The 21,820-nt window shown below is 37.6% G+C and overlaps 1 protein-coding gene across 1 annotated transcript; it reads right to left on the bottom strand.

The window, feature by feature from the left end:
* Window positions 1-75: 75 nt before the first annotated feature.
* LOC135472239 (MAU2 chromatid cohesion factor homolog) lies at window positions 76-20,900 on the bottom strand. The gene is made up of 18 exons (XM_064751641.1): window positions 20,666-20,900; window positions 18,012-18,029; window positions 17,705-17,770; window positions 17,062-17,157; window positions 16,510-16,632; window positions 15,847-16,002; window positions 15,197-15,272; window positions 14,758-14,831; window positions 14,366-14,456; window positions 13,881-13,984; window positions 13,353-13,430; window positions 11,502-11,567; window positions 10,916-11,043; window positions 9,519-9,596; window positions 8,925-9,036; window positions 8,078-8,168; window positions 7,015-7,142; window positions 76-6,716 (listed from the first exon to the last, which is right to left on the bottom strand). The coding sequence occupies exons 1-18, from the start codon at window positions 20,894-20,896 to the stop codon at window positions 6,651-6,653; spliced, it is 1,782 nt and encodes a 593-aa protein (XP_064607711.1). The 5' UTR covers window positions 20,897-20,900; the 3' UTR covers window positions 76-6,650.
* Window positions 20,901-21,820: the final 920 nt, after the last annotated feature.

Consider the following 21,820-nt stretch of genomic DNA (forward strand, 5'->3'; position numbering starts at 1 on the left):
GATTATTGTACCTATGACAGATACAAATTCCTTCTGTCATTGTCCCCCCCCCCCCCCCCCCCCAAACCCAGCTAGAGCACCTAAGAGTGTCAAAGTTTCCATATCCTGCTGAACTAACCTTTTTCAAGTCATGTTGCGCAGTGTCTCAGTGTAAGTAGCATATTTTCTCTGTCATGGTCACATTTACATGAAGTGCAGTACAAGTTGCTTTTTAACATTACACAATGTACTGTATGTACTGTGATGCAAGATTTTTACACTATGAAGGTGGCACCAGAAGTGCGTGACCATATTAATTTAACACAGATTTACTTCCACAGTTTACTAGGTGCCTAAACAAGGCCAGAAAGCGCACCTGCACCCATGCCCACCTGCAGTAATTTGGTTTGCACTATGACATAACATAACTGTCAAAGTTGCTTTCAAACCCAGTCAAGTACCCAAATCAGATCTAGTAAAAGATACAATTCAGAGACAAACTGTCCAGTTATGGTCATCATGACATACACCAGCCTTCAAAAAAAAAAAAAAACAAAGAAAAACATATATATATTTATGATTCTTTAAAGAACTGGAAAGATATTCTAGTTTAGGATTAAGGACAAAATACCACAAACAGCACTATAAAAGCCAGTTTTATCTTGTTTTGGGTGTGACCAGTGTTGATCTATTGACCATGACTAGCTTGCTACAAGCATGTCTGCCAGAATGGTGGTGACATACAAATACAGGAACAGTTTAAGAACATGCTAAAGCAACAAGCATGCTACACAGAGATCTTTTAACACTTTCAAATACTTTGGAGTGCTGACTTACCGTAAATGACCTAAGATTTCACCCAAAAAGTTAATTTTAGAGGCAAAAAATGGTCATAAAATACTAGTATAACTTATATTGCCAAAAATACCATTTTTCGAGTAGAATATCATTCTGCCTTCCACACAAATCTCAAAACATCTTTCTAAAATCAGCTGAACTTTCAGAATCAGGCAAAATATGTAACTTTGTCAAGGGCAAAATTTTAGATCATTTACAAAAGTGATTTCATCTGACAATTTCTAGAAGTGAAGGATTACTGTGACAATGTATTAACCGATGCGCGTATTCCCTTCCTTGAACTATATACTATATCATACAGACTGAGTAAAACATTCAATGCACTGCACAATCAGGATGTCTTGCTTTAGAGGACAGATTCCTCCCACAAAATCTTCAAAGACATAATAAATATTGTAGCGTCTACGAACTTGAACAAAAAAACTTAACATTGTGTACATTAGACAGTACATATAAACATGTATTGTAAGAAAAAATCTGCTCCCAAATTCTGTAGATGCAGGTTTGAGAGATTTATCTGGGCTCCCACTAACACATGTACCTGTTCCACAGGTACTGTAAATTATAACAGAATCCATTTCCACACTGGAGCCTAATGTATCCTGCACTGGAATTTGCAACAACTGAGCAGATACCACGGAATTACACATTAGTAGCATAAATACATCTAAATGTACAATGATGATAGAAATCAGAACACTGTCCATTCCAGTATGACAGCAGGAAAAAATCTGTGCTAATTAATGCATTTTTCCTCGATTGAGGTTTTGGGCTGATTCATTACATATCTTGATTACATATTATGCACAACTAAGGAAGCTCCAAACAGGGTGGGACAAATCTCCAATCAATGCCCTAACAGGAGAAACAGCAAAGTTATTATTTAGCTTATGGTATAAATTTATTTATTTGACTGTTTCAGACCACACCCAAAGACTTAAGGTACCATATAATTGGTCATGGAAATCACACTCCTAAATAACTTCATGGCGACCATAATCCTACCTTTAAAAATACCAACTGCAGCTCATCACCAGCCATTAAGATATTAATTATTTACATGTCCCAGCAAATTTATCATAGGTTTCTTAATGAAATTATGATACAAAGTAGGACTAACTTGACAATGCATTTATTTATTTATTTGATTGGTATTTTATGCCTTACTCAAGAATATTTCACTTATACAACGGCAGCCAGCATTATGGTGGGAGGAAACCGGGCAGAGTCTGGTGGAAAACCACGACCATCCGCAGGTTGAGTGACTTGAGAAGCATGACATGTCAAAACCACACACACACACACACAAAGATACCAAGGTGAGGTCTGTTGAAAATGAACAAAATATTATTACCCCAATTCTTGTAATTTTTTTGACAGATACCAGTGTTGAAAGCAAAGAATTACGTTTATCCCCCAGTTTTTTGGAAAAGTAAAGATATAAATACCTTGACCTTTTGGAGAACTAACCATGTGAAACAAACTTAAACATTCCTGCTACAATTACATGTACACTGGCAGAAAAAAAAAGCAGACTAGGTGTCCCAAAAATTAGAAGAATTAAGGTATCCTTAAAAAATTTCTGTCTGAATCCTCTACCGAAAATTGCATGTTATATTTTTCCATTTTGTTCATTCTGAGTACTGTATTAGTAGCTGTGTGGGAGTAAAAAAAATCCTCAAAATAGCACTGTATACTTAAGATACATCTATGTCTCATAACTGCACCAAAATTCTTCATGTTTGTACTTCAGTCTTCTCAGATTGAAAGATACAGTAGCATATTCTTGTTTTAACATAAATGCAACACTCAATGCAACTTAACTGATATGCACGTCATAATCATGAATTGTCCAGGTATCAGACTAAGATCAGAAAAATCTTCAAATCAAAAACACAATACACCATTATACCTAAAGTACACGTAACAGGCCACGTTAACTTGATCAGGCACACGTTTACTGAGATTTCAGAGTGTATTAAATCCACGGATTTGGGGAAAGGGCCTGTGGGCTCACAATTGGGAAAATTTTAATGTAATAATCACATATTTCAGAGAAAAAAGTGTACCAGGGAGCTCTGATTTCTAAGAATTGTAAACTTTACAGTTAACTGGTACTTAATCCAGGTTACATAGGCTGAATAAAATTTGTGAATGGGTTAACAAAATCAATCCCACAAATCTTCACTTCTCATCGTATACACCCACTGTTCAAACAATAGAGAGTTGTGCTTACCTAAAAAGTGCACATTTTGGACAATCAGTCCCTTATTCGCACATTTGTGACTGCAATTTGGGAAACACACCATTAGGAACAAGGCCAACTATTAGCCCCAGGGAGCTGTTTCTCAAAGGGGTCGTAATGTTATGCCGGCCTAAACACCATGACATTGCACACTGACGGCATATGCCTCCTTGGTATCAACCCTTACCTGCATAGCGTTACGACCCCTTTGAGAGACAGCCCACTGGAGTGGAGCATAGGTACATGTAGATTATCAATGAGTCCTGGATTCTGACTTATTTTGGAAAAATTATTGTTTTCTATTTGAAGATCCTAACATACTTAAGCCTCACCTTAAAATAGGGTATGAGCTGAAGGACACGAGTACCAAAATCATTCTACCATGTAATACATAAACATTTCCCCGTAAATCAAGTTATGAAACTGATTACAACACAAGCATGGTTTATTCAATACTGTGAAGATTTAGTTGCACATAATCAGTCACCTCCAACAGATAGAGGTTTCATAGAACCTGGGTGGGTGTGGTGGTGTGAACAGAAAGGGGTGGGGATGAGTGGGTGTTTCAGGTGTGGGTATCTTTGCCCTCCTTCCCTCTGCCAATAACTAGTTTCAAACAATTAAAAGGAGACCGGCAGTTAAACAACACTTACATGTTACATGCAGTGTAATTTTGGTATTGGTAATTGTTGATCTGTACACTGTCCAGAAGTATTGTGACTTGGGGCCTCGAAATGCAATGCATTATCATAATGTCCCAACATCTGGTGGTCAAGATATTCTGTTGGGGAAAGGTTTACTCTGGACCCTCACCTTTTGTGCCACCATCCCCACTCCTTGCTTTAAGTTTTGCATGTTGAAAATGTTCTATAGTGTCCACCACATAGCAGTACAGAAATAGACAGTGGGAGGCATGTTTAAATAATCTGATGTAAATCTACAGCCTGCAGTATGGGAAAACAATACCCTAAATGGCTATAAATTTCTGCCATGATTACCTTGCCCATTTCTCCTGATTCTGAGAGTTCTATTGAATTAAGAAAGGTGTTTTGGAGTTTGTTTGGAACATGATGATATTCTTACCGGAAAATTGTAAGTTTCAGCACCAGAAACAATATTTGCCTCATTTATTTGCCTCTAAAAATGCAGAAGAACTTTTGTGGGCGAAATTTTAGGTCATTTAGGGTTTGTTTGATGAATTTGTCAATTGTTGGACTTAAACCAGTTACGGTTTTAAAATGCTCACTGAAAATGTTGCACTACGTCAATGCTTACGTAAAAATTTGATTGTTCAGCAGAATTTGCTCAAATTACTTCCATACTCAGAAAAAATCTATGTGGCACTTGTGCAAAAAAACTCTTTTCTACTTTTTCCAGTGGTGCCCTGTTATGTAAACATACATGTACAAGTAGATTCCACTTCCCACCGAAAAGAAGAAAAAAAAAATCCCACTTCAAAGAACTAACCAGCAACACTGAAGTTCACAGTAGGTGGAACATTATGACAGAGTCAAAAAGACTGCATTCAAATGAAGACAAAGTGATATTCAAAATTATCGTACAGGCCAGAAATACAAACGAACATGTAAGGTGAGTTCGCAAATAGGACAAGGAGAATGAGTTCTGGCTACTCCAAGGATATGTACAATCTGGTACCTAGATGTCTGTGAATGTACATACGTGTATATATATATATATGTGTATACATACGTATCTATATAGACAACAGAGCAGGATTTGTACAAGTGTGTAATGAGAATATGAGAAAACGATCAAGAGAGATGTCTACAGTACGTATGTGTACCTTCATGGCTTTCCAGGCTCTTGACATATATGCTCACATTGCTCACGGTTACTATATTACAAACTCACTTCATAAATTGCACTTTAGATTTCACAACAAAACTGATATCCATCAGTTTCCTTGCATACCTGATTTTTGTGTATTTGGCAACACAACAAATTCTTTGAACAGTCACAGTAACGGTAATTTAACATTTGATCTCTCTGATTTCTTCACAATCTTTCAACAGATCACATTCACTCCCATATATTTCAGCACTTGACTTCCCAGAAACTTGTTCTACATCTTATTTTTTCACACACACACAGTGATTTCTTCCATTGCCATTTCAGGAAAATGCGCTTTATGTTTCTCACCTATGTCTTTAAGGACAGCTCGTAAGTGGTGTGCAACTTTTACACTGTGTCTTTCCATCACCCACCAACATCACATCTACCTTTACGACAAACGAAAATATTAGGCAAGCCATGTAGACCACTTCCACTGACAAACGTTAGGTGTCCAGGATTCACTGTTACTGCACACATCAAAATATTTCTTTTATCCTTACACATCTCTAAAAAACTCATACCATAATGATGGTTGATAAATTTCATTTCGTTTCATATAAGTACTGGTATACAAATCAGCCATTTTTTTCTTGCACCCCAACAGCCTTGAGTCCCTCCCCTATATTCCTATACATGTAAGTCTGTACACTATGGCAGGGTAAATGACTCAAGTCACATGTACAAACAAGAGTATTAGAACTGCCTCCTAACTGACTATGTGAGTCCGACTGAACACAAGACACACACACACAAACATTATTACGATGCAAATCAAGTGCTGCTGCCCTGTTTGTTCCTGTTCACTGTAAGGGAGACAAGCTCCTCATTCACCACGTCACTCCTGGCTCCTTTAAACTATAGACTGTTACATCAGACAGCTGGCCAGATCAGCCTGCTGGCCTCATCAGACTGTCACTGTGAGCTCCACCAGATTGTTCGGTACATCGGACTGTTGGCCACACCCACCTGATTGGCATATTAGAGAGTTGGTCGCTTTTGTTAGCTGCATCAATGACCGCATCAGGCTGGTGGCGGCATCAGTGTTGTTTACGTCAGACATTCCCTTTGTGACTTCACAGACCAGCTAAGCACGTACAGAATGCACACTTGATAGTTTGTCACCACTGGGGACAGTGACCTTACAGTCTGTCAACATATGTCATTCCTCCTTAGCCTTAAGACACACCACACTTGCCGATGTACCACACGTCACTTTATGGTTGATGGTCTTGTCACACGAAATCAGCGTTTCTTTGTGGTCCACGGAAAGCACAAGCCATCTGGAACTGCTGTGAACAGATTTTCCAGTTGTTTGTTGCTAGCCATCTGATCTGCTCTATTAGCCATCTCCCAATGCACAGACAGACCAATATCCCCAGGGCTGAAAGTCAATCCATATCCCAGATCTTTCCACCATGGTTTGTTTGTTCGGTCTAACCAGGTGGACTGAATGCATGAAGAAAACATACGCACAAGTCTTCCAACAACCAGCATCAGTGGAGGTCTTTGCTGCCAAACTGGTTTTGTCAGGAGAGACTCAAAGGGCTTAGTAAATGACACAACCACACGGCATGCACAGAGGAAGCTGCCAACAAGTTTTCAGACTGGACAACTCAGAAGCCAAGACAGCATGTTGCCAGGAAGCATCTCTGTTTGACCAAGGTTCTGTTCAGCACTGAGGTGTATGCACACACCTAACAGGTAATTCAGTCCATCAGAGCATTGCACTAGTACCAACAGCAGAACTGTTCAGGTGAAACGGACATGGTCCTTCTGTCCACTGTACACAAGTAAAAGATGAACAATTACATCGTGTAAAATATGTCAAGTTTAAATATATTTAATTCAGCAATATTGACTGCCTTTTAATCTTGGTCTATTAATTAATCTAATTAGCATTTAAAGCAGTACATGAAAAAATATTTCATCTGATCATCTCTCTGGGATGAGGAAATTGATTACAGCGATCAAAATCACCACACCTTTACTTCTGACTTTAAGCTTTAAGTGAATAAATCAGGGCTAGGTTAGCGACAGCGATAACTCATCACTTATAGGCAATAAGTCTGAATTGTTACCTGAATGAGATTGTGCTCGGACATTTGTGATGACTGAAAGTGATCTTTGAGAAGTGACTGTGAGAAGTTGTTGTGTATTCTGTACTCCTCTGCTTCGTGAACTGGATCCCCACAGAGACGGTATAAGTCTGTTAAATAAATAGATATAGTATCAAGTACTATACTGTTGCTGTTTCCAAAATACAGTTTGATACACTGATTGATTCATTTATTGACTATTCTGTGGCTGCATATTTATTTATTATTTGACAGTTGTTAATGTCATAATGAAGAAATTTTCGCTTATATGAGGGCAGACAGTATTACAGGTGGAGGTAACAAAAGTGTTGCAATATTTAAAACCACATGTGATGCACAGATATGATCACCATACTGACAGAGACAAGTGATCTTCAATAAATGGAATATTGCAACAAGGGTTACATGAACACTGATGAACGCAGAATGAATGGAAGGGGGAATGTACAAATTCCCTACCCAATGTAAGTTTTGAACCGACACCTCATATCCCAGTGACTAAAAGGTAAACACCTTTAACCACTAGACCACTGCTCATTCCCTATACTCATAACTATCACAGAAGTAGATGTAGACAGTAAGTGCTGACCACCCAACATAAAAATGAGGAAATTTGCAAGGAAGATCGCCAATTTGTTAGTTGCTAAACAGCTCTACACATAGAGCAGAAAGAAAGTTTTGTACGCAGAAGACCAGAACGATGAAATCACAGTAGCTTTACAACATACTCAATCTGGTACATCATATTGCCTGAAGGCTGGACGATCAATCCCAATTACTTCTCTCTACATCACAGTTTGAAAATCTGCAGGCATTTTTGTCAGACAACAAGTAGAGCTGAGATTATGGACACTTGCTTGAGGAATGTAAAGTCAAACATTACACGGTCAGATTGTTCAAATTACAACACAGCCTGCATACAGTAGGTCTTGTATTCCTTACAGCACATGTGTCTCAGTGAGTTCAAATCTTATCAGCAGATGATGTTTAACAACCTTCCATTTGCCGTCTGTCTAAGTCCTAAGGGAAATGACCAAATCCTTACCTTTTAACAGAGATGAGGCCCACAACTGGACATGGACATCGGGTATTTTGGCTGCTAACTGCATGGCCGGTGTCACCATGTTCATAGCTTCCTGTAAACAGTGACAACAACAACATTACTTCCACTGAAGTGGACTTGAATAAAGAAGATTTTAACAGGAAACACAAAGACAGGCCATGATACAATCCATGTCTATGCCTTAATACAAACCATACTCTTTCATTATATCAAGACAAACCAAAAATGAAAATTGTCAGAAAATAGAATGTTATGTACTCCAATATTTTCACAGCTGTGTAAGTGTAAGTAAGCATACACTGTGTGGCCAGTACTATGACAATGTTACCAGTATTTTGGTTGGCCTATATATACACACTGTGGCCAGTATTATGACAATGTTACCAGTACTTTGACAGTGCCACCAGTATTTTGGTTGGCCTATACATACACTATGTTACCAGTACCTTGATTTTGTGGCCAGTACTATGACAATGTTACCAGTACTTTAATAGTGTCACCAGTATTTTGGTTGGCCAATACATATACTATGTGGCCAGTACATATACTTTGTGGCCAGTACTTTGACAGTGTTACCAGTACTTGGTTGGCCAGTACTTACACTTTGTGGCCAGTACACTGACAATGTTACCAGTATTTTGGTTGGCCAGTACTTACACCTTGTGGCTGGTACTTTAACAATGTTATCAGTACTTTGATAGTGTCACCAGTACTTTGGTGGGCCAGTACATTGACAGTGTTACCAGTACTTTGATAGCATCACCAGTGCTTTGGCTAGCCAGTACTTACACTATGTGACCATTACTTTGATTATGTGACCAGAACTTACCCGACTGTTTCCTAATGAGAGAAAGATGTGACCCAAGAGAACCAAGGAGCAGGAGGTTAACCTATTCAAATCCTCTTCATTGGCCATTTTTAACGTTTCCTTCAGAAAGCGTCTACAACAGAACAAGCAGGTCTGTGGTAAGCTTTCTGCAACAAATTGCTAATGAAAAATACCACTTGAACAGAAAAAAGAAAATTGTCGAAACTGATTCCTTACCAGACATTTTACATTTCATTTTCAACATATTCAACACTTTTTCAAACGAATGTGATAAATTTTTATCACATTATTTTTGACCAATTTGATTCACATACTGGTGAGAGATTCATTGTATAGAAAGAGGACAGCGAGCCTTGCCAGAGAGATTATCTACATGTAAAAACAACAAAAGACATAAGTACACTACATGTTTTAATACACAACACAACAAGTTGCCCAACCCTATCCTCAACAACTGTCCATCTGAAAAAATCTCATTGATATGAGGTTTGAACTAGCACTGCTAAAGAGTTTGCCTTATATTATACTTTCACCTATTTCACAACTATGAATGAAGATAAAAACAAAACAAAAAAACCCCAGAAAACAGCTTACTTTGCTTCATTATATCTGGCCTGGAAGAATGCTTGTAGTCCATGAACATAGTACGCAGAGGCCTTCATACTGTGGGACCTGCGAACAAGGGTACATGTCAAATCTGTGTGTCATAATTATGTCATAGACATAATACATAAGGCATACATAGTTATTTATGTATTTAAGGATTAACAGTAATATTTTTCAGGTTTACTGGGATATAAACGAAAAAAATTTTTGCTGAGCAGTTTTCTTTCGTTTATACCCCCCAATAAACCTAAAAAATATTACAGTCAATCCTTATAACTGAATTAAAGGAATAAAAGGATGTTATCTAATGTTTTACTTTCATTCAAGACTGTGAGAAATGGTAGTCCACTACTTTCAAGGGAACACCACAGGCTCCAGAATACACATTCAAAGTTCTACCGTTACTGAGCAATGTCACATGCACAGCGAGCCAAATGACGAGGCAATGTTTACATCTGCGGGTCATTTCGAAGAAAATTGTGACAACATTTTTCTAAAAACATTTATTAGGTGAATTCCAAGCTAGAGAACTTTGGGCGCAGAAAATGCAGACGGGGTTGAATTTATTTCATGAGATGCATTTTATGGGCGACAAGGCGTTTGCACTGTTCATAACGAACTACTGCTGTTGTTGTTGCATGCCAAGGATATGCAGGAGGTGACTTCATCATGCAGGTTACAAACCATGTGTAACACATGGATGATATCTCAGTATTTCAAACATACAGGTTATCCAAGAGCGACAGTGTATATTTTAAACATCAGTTGGAAAGTGATTTAAATCAAACTAACCTGTTTTTGGCGAGCACTCGCACTCCGCTAAGCACATGCACTCACTGACCCCGCACATCTGTGCATGTTTGAGATCAAGCTCATATACTGGCGTAGGCACTACTGCTAATTAAAGTCTTAATTCATCCTAGACTATCAACACAATTTGTACTTGTGCTCCTGCTTATGAATGTACATATAATACAGACAAAAACAGATATACTTATAGTGTTCTGTTTATCATTTCACACAATGTGCCTTCAGTCTCTTTCAGTTCTATTCTTCGAAAGTCCTGCATGGGCATGGCTTCTTTTTTTTATTGGTTTCTTGAAGTATAAACGCAAAAATTTGACCAATTGGACTGCGTCTTACAAGCGTAAATTTGGCAAAATTAAATTATTTATTGGTATATTTGTTCATTTAATTGGGGTTTAATACATATTGCACTTTTCCTGAGACTGGCCAAACCTCCTTACTGCTGCTGCAGCCAAAGCAAACATACAACAAAAAAAATACGTTCTTATACTGGTTTAAGATTAGCAAACTGATTTTATACAAATATGACAAAAACTGCCAACGAATGACGTGAGTACAGATGAGAGGGCTACACTTACGTTGAGGTAAGCCGTTCTGGGTCAATTCTCTCCAGCAAACCCATTAACTCTGACTGACGGTTCTGACGCAGGTACACTATTGCTAAATTCAGGTTGATAAACGTCCACAGATCTTTGTCCGTTGATAACTGAAAACATGAGAAACATGGCACCTCTTTATAATAAGATCTAACGTCACTGTAACTGTCCAACACTGCATGAACAAATGCTGTATTCAAATATATCATTCACCGGAAATAGATTGAGAAGGCAGGCAAAGTACTGATACACACAACCAATGTTTTGACAATATTTGAATACCAAGTCTATGTGTTACTTTTATAAGGTTGTTAATTATCCATATAATGGTGAACATAACAAGATAACCTTCCTGGTCGCTGGAACAAAAGTAATACAGGTTTTCAGACACAACCACCTTCTGGGGTGGCCTCTCCCGAAATAATGGCAATTACCCTGAAACAATTATATTAATTATGCTAGCAGTTGAAAGGATAATGTCATGGTACACAGGGATATAACACTAATACTACATACATGTATGACACCAACTGTATCAAATGCTGCTGTACAAAATCTCAATGCTCACCCGTAAGGCTGTGTTAAACTGAGCCTCAGCAGCTTCCATACAGTTCATGGACATTGCGTACAAGCCCTGTAACAGAATGGAAAAATGTCTCTCGCATCAACTAATAAAAAGCATCTCTAGGGCCAATTAAACTCTCAGATGAATACAAAAGGCTATTTCATTTGTATATGAGTGGCGGTGGTTAGGTTTTAGGTTACTGTTCTTTTGTTGAACATGAGACCAGCTTTTGCAAATGAGATTTCCACTCTTTACTTCTTCAGGGTTGGAATGGGGTCCACATAAATGCATTTAAAAATTTGGATTCTACTGTGGCATTTTCTGACTACATCGGGACCAGTGATGTCACTCCGGGCCTAGTCTGGCCTCAGAAGGGCACGGGGCGGAACCACCTCACTGTGGAATATTTCGATTCTCATTCATTTTTATGGGCCTCTGTTCCTACGGTTGACCTCCTCCCACATGCACACCACAACACGTACCTAGCCTGAAAATTCAGTCTAAGGATGGCCTGTATTTACTGATATGTGGAGCTCTGCCATTTTGGATGACATGTGCATCTGATCATCACACTCTATCATTGCTACCCCAGGCCATCATTAAAAAGTTGTTTGTTGCGGGTAACAAACCCTGTTTTTTGAAGTCGAGTCGGTCAGTCCCAGTCGCATTTTTTTTTTTTTTTAAGGAAGTAAATTGAAAGTAATTTCCGGCCGGCACAATCTGAAAGCTAATTAAATTATCGCGGGTCCAATTTTTGTCACCTGCTTTGGGCATACGTTTCCGATTTTTAATGCTCTTTAAAAACTTTGTTGTTTTCATAACCAAATTCTTCACACTGAAGTCAAATATTCCTTCTTGATTCAACCTAAAATTTGAGTAAATTTACGAACTTAAAACCAAAACAACTGAAGTTGAAAGGCATCCAATTTCTTTTGCCACTGTGGCGAAGGGACACCAATTTGCTTTCGCCACAAAGAAATTATATTTGCCAAAACTAATGTGGCGAATGGCTAACCGAAGCCTAACGACTCAGTAGATAGTCCAAGTCTTATAATTAATTCGGGCTGTTTCTTTTGTTTTTTTGTTTTTTGGACTCAAAGGGCACTTCGAGTGAACGGCAGTGTCCAGTAATCGGACACTGAGAAGGGTTGGATTAGATCCTGTCACTTCAGCTTTTTACCATTTGAAACACATAGATTGCTATATTTCATCACTCAAAAATCTTCATTTACAGCTATGGATGACAAATAGACCTTGAAACGAACTAGTTCAAGCCAAAAATATTGCTGTGACATCGATGATACCCACTGGGTCCCAACAGACCAATATAGAATGTTTTAAATGGATTTTAGTCCTTTAGAAAAATTCTAAAAAAAAAAATCAAACTATATCCCTGGACAGTTTAATGGTTTTGCATCTGATAAATACTTTATTTTAGTGTTTTCTTTGCCTTTAACATGATGAAATTATTATACATGTTTAAGCACTTTTGGACAGAAAGGCATAAATACTAAATAACATAACCAACATTTAGTTTATGGGAAAAGTCCTCAAGTGAAAAGAGAAAACACCAAGAATTCACCAAATGAAATCGTGGATATAACACCACGTAGAGTGTCAGGTATATTTACTTATTTATTTATTTGATTTGTTGTTTTAGGCTGTACTGACGAATATGTCACTTATATTACAGCGGGCCGCATTTTTGTGAAAGAAAACCGAGCAGAGCCCTGAGGAAACCCACAACCATCTGCAGGTTGACAGCCGAGCATATTAGCAGACAAGATTTTTCACAATAAACAAGAGGCTAGTCTAGATGTGTGTGAAGTTGGAAGAAGTACACTATCGACTCACCAGTAATGTGTGAATCTGAGCCCCATGTGAGGTAAATAACCGGGGTTGTTGTTGACAAACATGACAAGCTTGAAATATCTGCAAAGAGACAATAAGATCACAAAGACTCTATACATGGACAAATACAGATTAATTTCAGAGCCCATTGGGGTTCCATAAATTGGGTTAAAATTCTAAATAACGTTAAATAAGTGCCTTACAAGAACTATAAACAATAATCTATAAACAATAAAATTCGTTCAAAATCAAATCCAAGTAAGCATATTTTAACAATTTCAAAATTTTGCTTCCATATCTAAGCATTTTGGATGAAATAATATAGGAACTTGGGTCAAAGTAGGCATCTACCTGCTCCATTTTCTACAGAAGTAGCAGACTGCTGGTAGATAGTAGCTGCTTTCTGATGAACCCCTTGACTATGATTGTTACTAATTACATTAACCCGACAGTGCACACTTCAAAAGAATTTCCCCTCTGTCTTTCCAATTCACAGGAAAACGACCTGACATGCACTGTTCAGGAACTCACCTCTTGTATAGCCACAGACTTGTTTCCCATGATAAGCCGACACATGATGATGTGCTCCAGCAACATCAATTGGAACGCTGACAGTAAGGGGTGAGCATCTAACACTGAAGAAAGAAAAACTCCATGACATTACAGGACACAGGATTCAATGCTGATTACAAGACATTGGGGAACCTTTGTAGTCTACTTTATACAATCACGATGTGGGAAGAAACTGACAATGCAGTGCTCATGCATTATAAAGAGAACAATGGGGGATCCGGCTTGGACTCAAGTCACCCAACACATTAAAGTGAATCAGGAGTATAGCACATTCTATTACTGAAGGTGCCTTGGACATCACATAATCTGACTGGTACATGCAGCTAATCAACAGCATGTCCCATAAACAATCAGTCTTCGTTGACAACAGAGATGTTCCTAAACCCTAAAGCTGTTTGACATTATCTTTGACAATAAGCCAATCATCACACGAACAAACTTACTTTTTAATTTCTCAATCTGAATGAGAGCTTTGTCGGTATACTTCTGCGCTTTGTCCATATAACCCGCTTGCATTGAGTGCATCACAGTCACCTGGACAGCAAGAGTAAGTCATTTGTGGTAAATTCATGTCTGCTCAAATAAACACTATTATCATCCTATCAATTTCCATTACAACTTAGAATACATACCCGTACTAAACATTAACCATGAATGCTTTTTGGTGGTTAAATTTAACAAACACGAAAAACAGCATTACTTGAAATTTCAACCTTGTGAATTATTACCAGCTGCAGAATGCTCCTCTTGTACATAAACGTTGAATTAATGAAGCCGTCTCCTTTTAAAAAAACTTTAAAAATGATCTAAGTCATAATAAAAATTATTTACTTACCAGATAAACTAGCACACACATATGTTCTTTGGGCATCCACTGAAAGAGGTCCACTGGATTTATAGGTAGGGGTTCTGTTAATATAAAATATTAAGGCACAAGTCACAAATATTTCCATTTTTTTACTATTTTGATCAGTCTTTAAACTTTAAAATGACAGCAGGTTAAAGGGTGAAGGAAACTGGAATGCCTGAAGTGAACCACCGACCTTCGGCATTAGTTTAAGGCTAGTGATCTCCAAGATAAACCTTCATGTAAGACCACATGAATGTTCACACAGGCAATTACTGCCCGGAGAACAGCGGAGGCAGTGAATCTTCAGGATTCCTTGTCTGAGACTATGGGCTGAACCACAACCTTGTGGCATGTGTGTTGTTGGAATTAATGCTTGAGATACATATATCCATGAGCATGTACTGGAGGTCAGACCTCTACTCACCATCTTCCTGGTGTAGCTGTGTTATGGTCTGAATACTCTGCTGTAACTGTTTTAGTGCTGGTTTCACACTTTTCACCTGCAAACAAGAAAGCTCACATTTACTTCTACCAGGTACTAACAAGTAATACATGTAAGACAGGATACAGTTACAATAAATTATTTGGATGTCACAATTTGGACCTCACAACATGTTCACTCAATTATCTTATGGGTCTTTTATGCAATACTCTATACTACTTCCCCATTTTGATGACTCTCAGATTTAAGAGCAGAGAAAAAAATTGTACCTTGAATAGTACTTGATTGCAAAAAAGCATTCTGAAGGTGCATATATATCCCTTACTGCTTTCAGCCAAAAGATTAACAGCAATGTTGAAGTCCATATAACATGTAGAACAAGAACAGTCGTAACCTTTCATGAAAATGGACAAAACAGCACAGGTAAACGGTAAAGCAGAGAAGTGAGTCTGGGGGTTGAGGGCTAGTTAGATATTAGACTAATTTATACCTTGCAAGGTTAATTGCAAAGTCTTATAAACTATGAAAATTCATGTTAAAACTGAGCCTTTCACATGATCTTTAGTGAATGCTCGTGGACTGCATGTTTATAACCATTATTAACACAATAACCTAAAGAAAGGGAAACCCACCTGTCCTGCCATCAGGTAATGGCAAACTTGAAGGACCAGGAAAAACACCTTGAGAGATTCTTTCTGTACTGGGCTGCCATGATATACTTCTATCAGCTGGCCTGCCATAGTCAAACACTCATGAACTTCAGACATTTTCTTTTCAACCAGCAACACCTGAAATAGAGGAAAGTACAAATAGAGAAGACCAAATTTTGCAGGCTTCATACTTTTCTTGTCTCATATCCTATTCACTACAGTACCTCTAAATATTTCCAGTGACACTTTTTCAAGTTTCTTTATTATTTTGAAATTCAAATAATCATTTCTGTTCTTTCATACATGTACTGCAAATCCATTTCCATTGTGAAAAGCTGGACTGTTGTCTGCTATTTATCAAATACTTAACATTTGACACGTTCCACACATGATGAAATGTGACTTGAAAGTTTGCTTGAAAAAATGCATTTTTAGAGGCTAATAAATATCCTAAAATATTACTTTTTGGTGCTGTAAGCTACATTTTTGCAGTAGGATGACATACTATTTGCAAAAAAAAACCCTAATCAAAACCCCTGAATAAGGAATAAAACTAGACTAGTTTTCAGACAAAATGTGCAGCTTATTCATGAGTTCATGTAGGCCATTTACCATGCATATATATTATCAGATGTGAAATCTTACCAATCCCTTCGCAAGAAGAAACAAAAGTCTGGTGTACTCTGAACGGGCTGTGTGAGCGAAGTCAGACCCATGGCCAAGTAAACTGACTGCTGACACAAAGTCTTTCTCTGCCACATGAATTTGCTATAATGAAAAGCAGAGCATTAGTTACAGAATGTATCAAAATAAACATATAAAAGCTTTTAATTCACACACAAACATGCACACAAATAAAACAAATTTAGCATTCAGTATTCTTAGTTTGTAACCATTTTTTAAGTCACACAATGGTACAAAGATAACTAGCAGAACTAATACGTGTAGAAGAACTACAAAAGTAGTGAGCTTCTGAAGGCGGAGTTTCAGTTACTCCCTGCCCTTACCGACAGTCAGCATGGCAACACCATACTTATTGAAACACTGGAAAAAGTACATGACACTGATGTCTAACCAGTGAAGTCATGAATGATTTTAATACCTTTATTAGCTTTTTATCTTACAAAGAAAATGCATGAATTCAGAATTTTTTTTTTAATTACTGACATATCAGGAAAAATCTCTAAAATGACTTACCGCTAACTGGAACAAAAGTCTACACCTCCAATAAGGGGCTTGAAGTGACATTTCGATGGCTTTTCTCAAAATTGGTTTGGCTAACTGAGTTTGAGTCTAGTGTAAAGCAAGAAATGAAAAAATGAAAGATTGCAGTTTTTCCTTTCAAGCAGTAGATGTTCTATGCTTAAATTATTTACAGTCTGAACAATTAACAGCAGCAGAACATCCCTGGACATGAACTTCTACAAGCGTAAACTATTTTGAAACTTTAAGAAAACAACAAAAACAGCATTAAAATGGACATTTCAATTTATATACAGTGAGTCTGATATGGTCTTATTCATAATGTTATAATTAATGTACATATAATCATTCCGGGCTTGATCCGTAGCATTTTGGAACCCGCTTAAAGGGTTTGGCGTCAGAAGTTTGGAATTCCAAATGAGAAATTTTCACGTTTGTGTTATTTACAAATATAAAAGTATTGAGACCGATAGCTTTGCGAATCGAAATGGAACACAAACTATTCAGCTACATCAAGCCCTGTCACTTGAGTCATGTTTAGAAGAGACTTAACAAACTCTGATATAATCATCATGACCCTGACCTGGCTTTTTCTGGCAGGCACCAAGAAAAAGGGAGATAAAGATAAAATCAGTACCTGCTTCTCATATATCTGTGCCAGTATGCTTCCTGCTTCAAACCGCACATCATCAAAAGATGATATCTGATAACTGTCAAGGTTAACAAAACTGTTAGCACTGATTGACTCAAGAAGACAGCTTATTTCATATAAATGATTAAATGAAGTGTGGATAAGTACAGTTACAGCCTTACCATTAGTCCTTTGAAAACAGGGAGTAAATGCAATAAATTTTGACACGCAACATTGACTGTGATGTAATCTTTAAATCTTTTATCAGTTACAAGGCAAATGTCATACTCCACCCCAGAGACAAAAAGGATACACTTGATGATATGTTCCACTGAAAAAACAAAAAAGCAGAAAAAAGTTCATAAACCACGTCACTTTTTCACAACACTACAACACATTAAAATTAACATAAAAACTGTCACGAATGTTCAACATGAACATTTCCAAGGCCAACAAAGCTTACCACTTCTTTTGTAATAAATCAGGGGTTTAACTTAATTTGTAACAGGAGGCCACTGTGGCCAAGCTGGTTAAAGTGATATGGTCTCCCAAATATAAGGTATTTTAACATTATTACAGATTAATATGAGTATTGGGTATTTTTCTCAAGAAGTAGTACATGCTTTTTGTTAATCCCACCCCTAGCATTGTATGTTAAGTGAATGTTTAAAAATAACAAAAAGCTGAAAACTGAAATTTCTGCCAGAATATTTAAATGAAGCGCTGTCAATTCAGTGGAAATGGAGAATGCACACAGCGCTCAGTAAACTTCCTATTTAAAGAAACGTAGCTGATTACAGGCATAAAAGAAGGGCTTACAGCTCGCTTGTGAAGGGATCGACCAAAGAGAGTTGTAATTGGTGGTCAGTTTGAATGGTGGAGTTCATTGAAAAAAGAAAAGGGTCTCACAAAGCATGAAGATGCCTCAAAACTACTGCTTGATAGGTGGGTGCAAATGTTGTTGTTGTCATTGTTATTTATTCATTGACAGTGAACTTTATACAAGTGTTGTGAAATTGATTTCTTTGCTGTCTTTTAATGTGTATTTATTTATGTGTATTCATTTACTTCATTGAATCTTTACACTGCACTAAAGAATATTTCACTTATACGAACTATGATGGCAGCCAGTTTCCTGGGGGAAACTCAAAGCTTAAAATATTTATTCCTAACTTGGGGTCAATAATCTGCTTGATAGTTGATACCCGATTTGGCTCTTTGGGATATGGAATTAATGGTGTAATATCATATTTTCTAGGAGTCAAACCAGAAATTTATGAGGACTTGACCCCTAAAATGCTTTTATATCAAGCCCTGCAAACCACGACCATCCACAGGCTGGTGGCAGACCTTCCAATGTATGACCATCAGAACTTGGAACATCAGCTGGACCTCAACACACAGCTTTCCCCAGGCTCTGCCAGGTTTCCTCTCATTATAATGCCAAACTAAATAAATACATAAGTGAACACACAGCAACTGCAGTGGTGAGAGACCACAGTGGCCGAGCCCAATGTGTAAGGGTATCACAGTGAACTGGACTCAAAACTGTGACACAGACCATTTCTACCCCTTTGAAACACTTTACTCTGTAGTATGGATGCTATGAACGAATAGCAAATAGGTATACAATAACAGGAACATGCCATTTAGCACTACGCACATTATTACGAAAATAAGAATTTATTAGTGTATTTCCTTCTCCTGTTAAGTGTTCAACAGAAAGGTCACCTTTACAATACAACATCATGTCATCTCAAGACAACAGAATCGGTTTAAATTTCATCTTCTAATGTATAGGGTTTAGGTGTGTTCCACACTGTGGTGTTTATGCATGCGTCCGTTTGGCAAGTAGTAGCTTATAAATGATAATTGTCTCTTGTTATCTACATATACTATTAATTTCATTGACGTAAAAGTCTCAAATAAAAATAATTCATCAGTGAAGGTGGTATTCCAATTTTTGGACTAAGAATGCGCAGGATTCACTCTTATATGCACCTTATGCAAAATGCACCATATTATTCCCCAAACGCTAAAGCGCCACCAAACGGAACTCCCATGAATGAGCAACTGTCTAAGCCTTGTAGTGTAATTTTTATGTTACAAGAGATAGAATTTTCCTTTACAGAAATCCTCATATTGGGTGAAAATAAAGGTAAAATATCAGTTTGTCAATCAAATATTTTACTCATTATATTTTATACTTATTATATGCAGTTTTGAAATTGATATTAAACTCTGTCGTTATGCTAACATGCACAACATTTTATGCCAAGATACAATGCCAGGTTTCACATTTTGTTCACATTCAACAACATTATGGCCATTATCGTTCTGTTGTGGACTTTGACCTGTTAATCTAATGACTCAAAACAGAAGGGGGCATATTATTTGAATATTAATTTGAAGCAGAATATTATTTGTTCAGTAGGGTCTATGAGGGACACCAGTTCACTCGTGGGGTGTGCTCGTGTTTATACCAGAAGTTGGGGGTACAACCCTTGCGATACATGGCCTTTCCGCATGGGCGTTGGGCGAATGAAGCATTTTTCTAACTCATACTTCTGGTATATGCGTGAGCGCCCCAATGCAGAACTCATGTCCCATATTGGCCCAAAATGAATGCAAAATTGCATGATGAGGCGATTTGGATCTGCATTTTTTGGTGACATAGATCAGATGATTTGGCCGTTACATGACATGATGGTTACCATGATTACATTCCCTAGGCTCCTTGCCATACCAGGTGGCATACATTTTATGACTGGAATGTTTTAGTGCATGTACTTACTTTTCATGGTTCTAATTGAAATTAAGTCAGAATTTGGTTTTAAAAATCATCACAAAGAGAAATGTGGCTCATTGGAAATGGGGTAGTCGTCAATATGAGGCGTTCATGTGTCACAGTACTCAGTAGAAAGGAAAACATCGGTCAAAGAAAAGATAATCCACAGGCAAACCTACCGCCTTTTCCAAATGTTGACGGGCCAGGTCGAGGTTTTTTGTGTGAGAGAGTAAAATGTTGCCCAGCTGAAGATGAGTTCGGGCTTCGATCCTTGGTGGAGGCTTGAAATTAAATATTGACTGTAAGCAGTGAACGCACAACCGAATATTTGGAGGGTTAGAAGTCCTGAAGCTTTCAGCAAGCCCCAAAAGTGAAATATACCATGGATCAGGGTTTTGTGCTGACGCCATTTTGCTCAGTTCTCGACCGACGGCTTCCGGGCTACTTACCTTAAATCTCTACAAAATGCAAGATAAAAATATGACACTATTTTTAAAAGCCAACAATAATTCATTTTTCACCATTTAATAAAGAGTTATTAAATGTATTATTTATCAAATAACCGGTAAGTTTAATCTTCAGCCCGGTGACCTACATACATTAAAAACAAGCACTGAGTCGGGATACGAAAGTTTCGTTCCAAAGGAGAGGGAAACAACGTTATGTTTGGTGTAGATTTGAGATTTACTCGTTGCTCCACTTCATTTGAAACGGATTGTAAACATAATCAATTATCTTCATCATGCGAGCGAGGCACTTTTTGGTCCATTTTCCACTTGGCCGATTTGTGGCGATATCGAGTTATCGCCCTTGGTGTTTGACTAAAATAGGTCAAACTTGCATGTTGCCGTTCTTTGAAAGTTGACACTAGTGACCTACTAACAAAAAAGTGGATGCACGTCAACTGCAAGTTGCCAGATAATAACGACAGGTTGTAAGTGGAAGTGATCCATGAACCCACCCCATTACCATCGATCACCTTGAGATGGATTTTAAGATTAAGAAAAGCTAACAAGAAAGCCTGTAAAACTGTGTGAACTTTACAGTAGTCAGTTTTCAAACTGGAACTGTTTGGGAATGGACGAGCTAGTGCTGGGATCGGTACACGCAAAGAAAAAAGTAACTAGCAATTAAGGCCGTCAACAATCAAATAATTAAGTAAAGGTTTAACCCATTTGTTTATTTTAGGAGTTCAATACGCCTACAAATATCTCAGATTAACACTGAAATTAATGTTTGAAACTCCTAAAATAAACAAATGGGTTAATTAATGACTGTAAATTTATTTACTTCATTGTTGTTGAAGAAAATCTGTTCAAGAATTTTCACTAATG

This window comes from Liolophura sinensis, chromosome 8 (assembly GCF_032854445.1).
Source record: "Liolophura sinensis isolate JHLJ2023 chromosome 8, CUHK_Ljap_v2, whole genome shotgun sequence".
Classification (NCBI taxonomy): domain Eukaryota; kingdom Metazoa; phylum Mollusca; class Polyplacophora; order Chitonida; family Chitonidae; genus Liolophura; species Liolophura sinensis.

Excerpts from the sequence above, each read along its gene's own strand:
- LOC135472239 (XM_064751641.1), bottom strand. The coding sequence starts at position 20,896 with ATGGCGTCAGCACAAAACCCTGATCCATGGTATATTTCACTTTTGGGG. Across the intron at positions 17,158-17,704 it reads CACAGATATATGAGAAGCAG|ACTCAAACTCAGTTAGCCAA; the intron begins GTACTGATTTTA and ends GCTTTACACTAG. Across the intron at positions 14,832-15,196 it reads ACAGCTACACCAGGAAGATG|AACCCCTACCTATAAATCCA; the intron begins GTGAGTAGAGGT and ends TTATATTAACAG.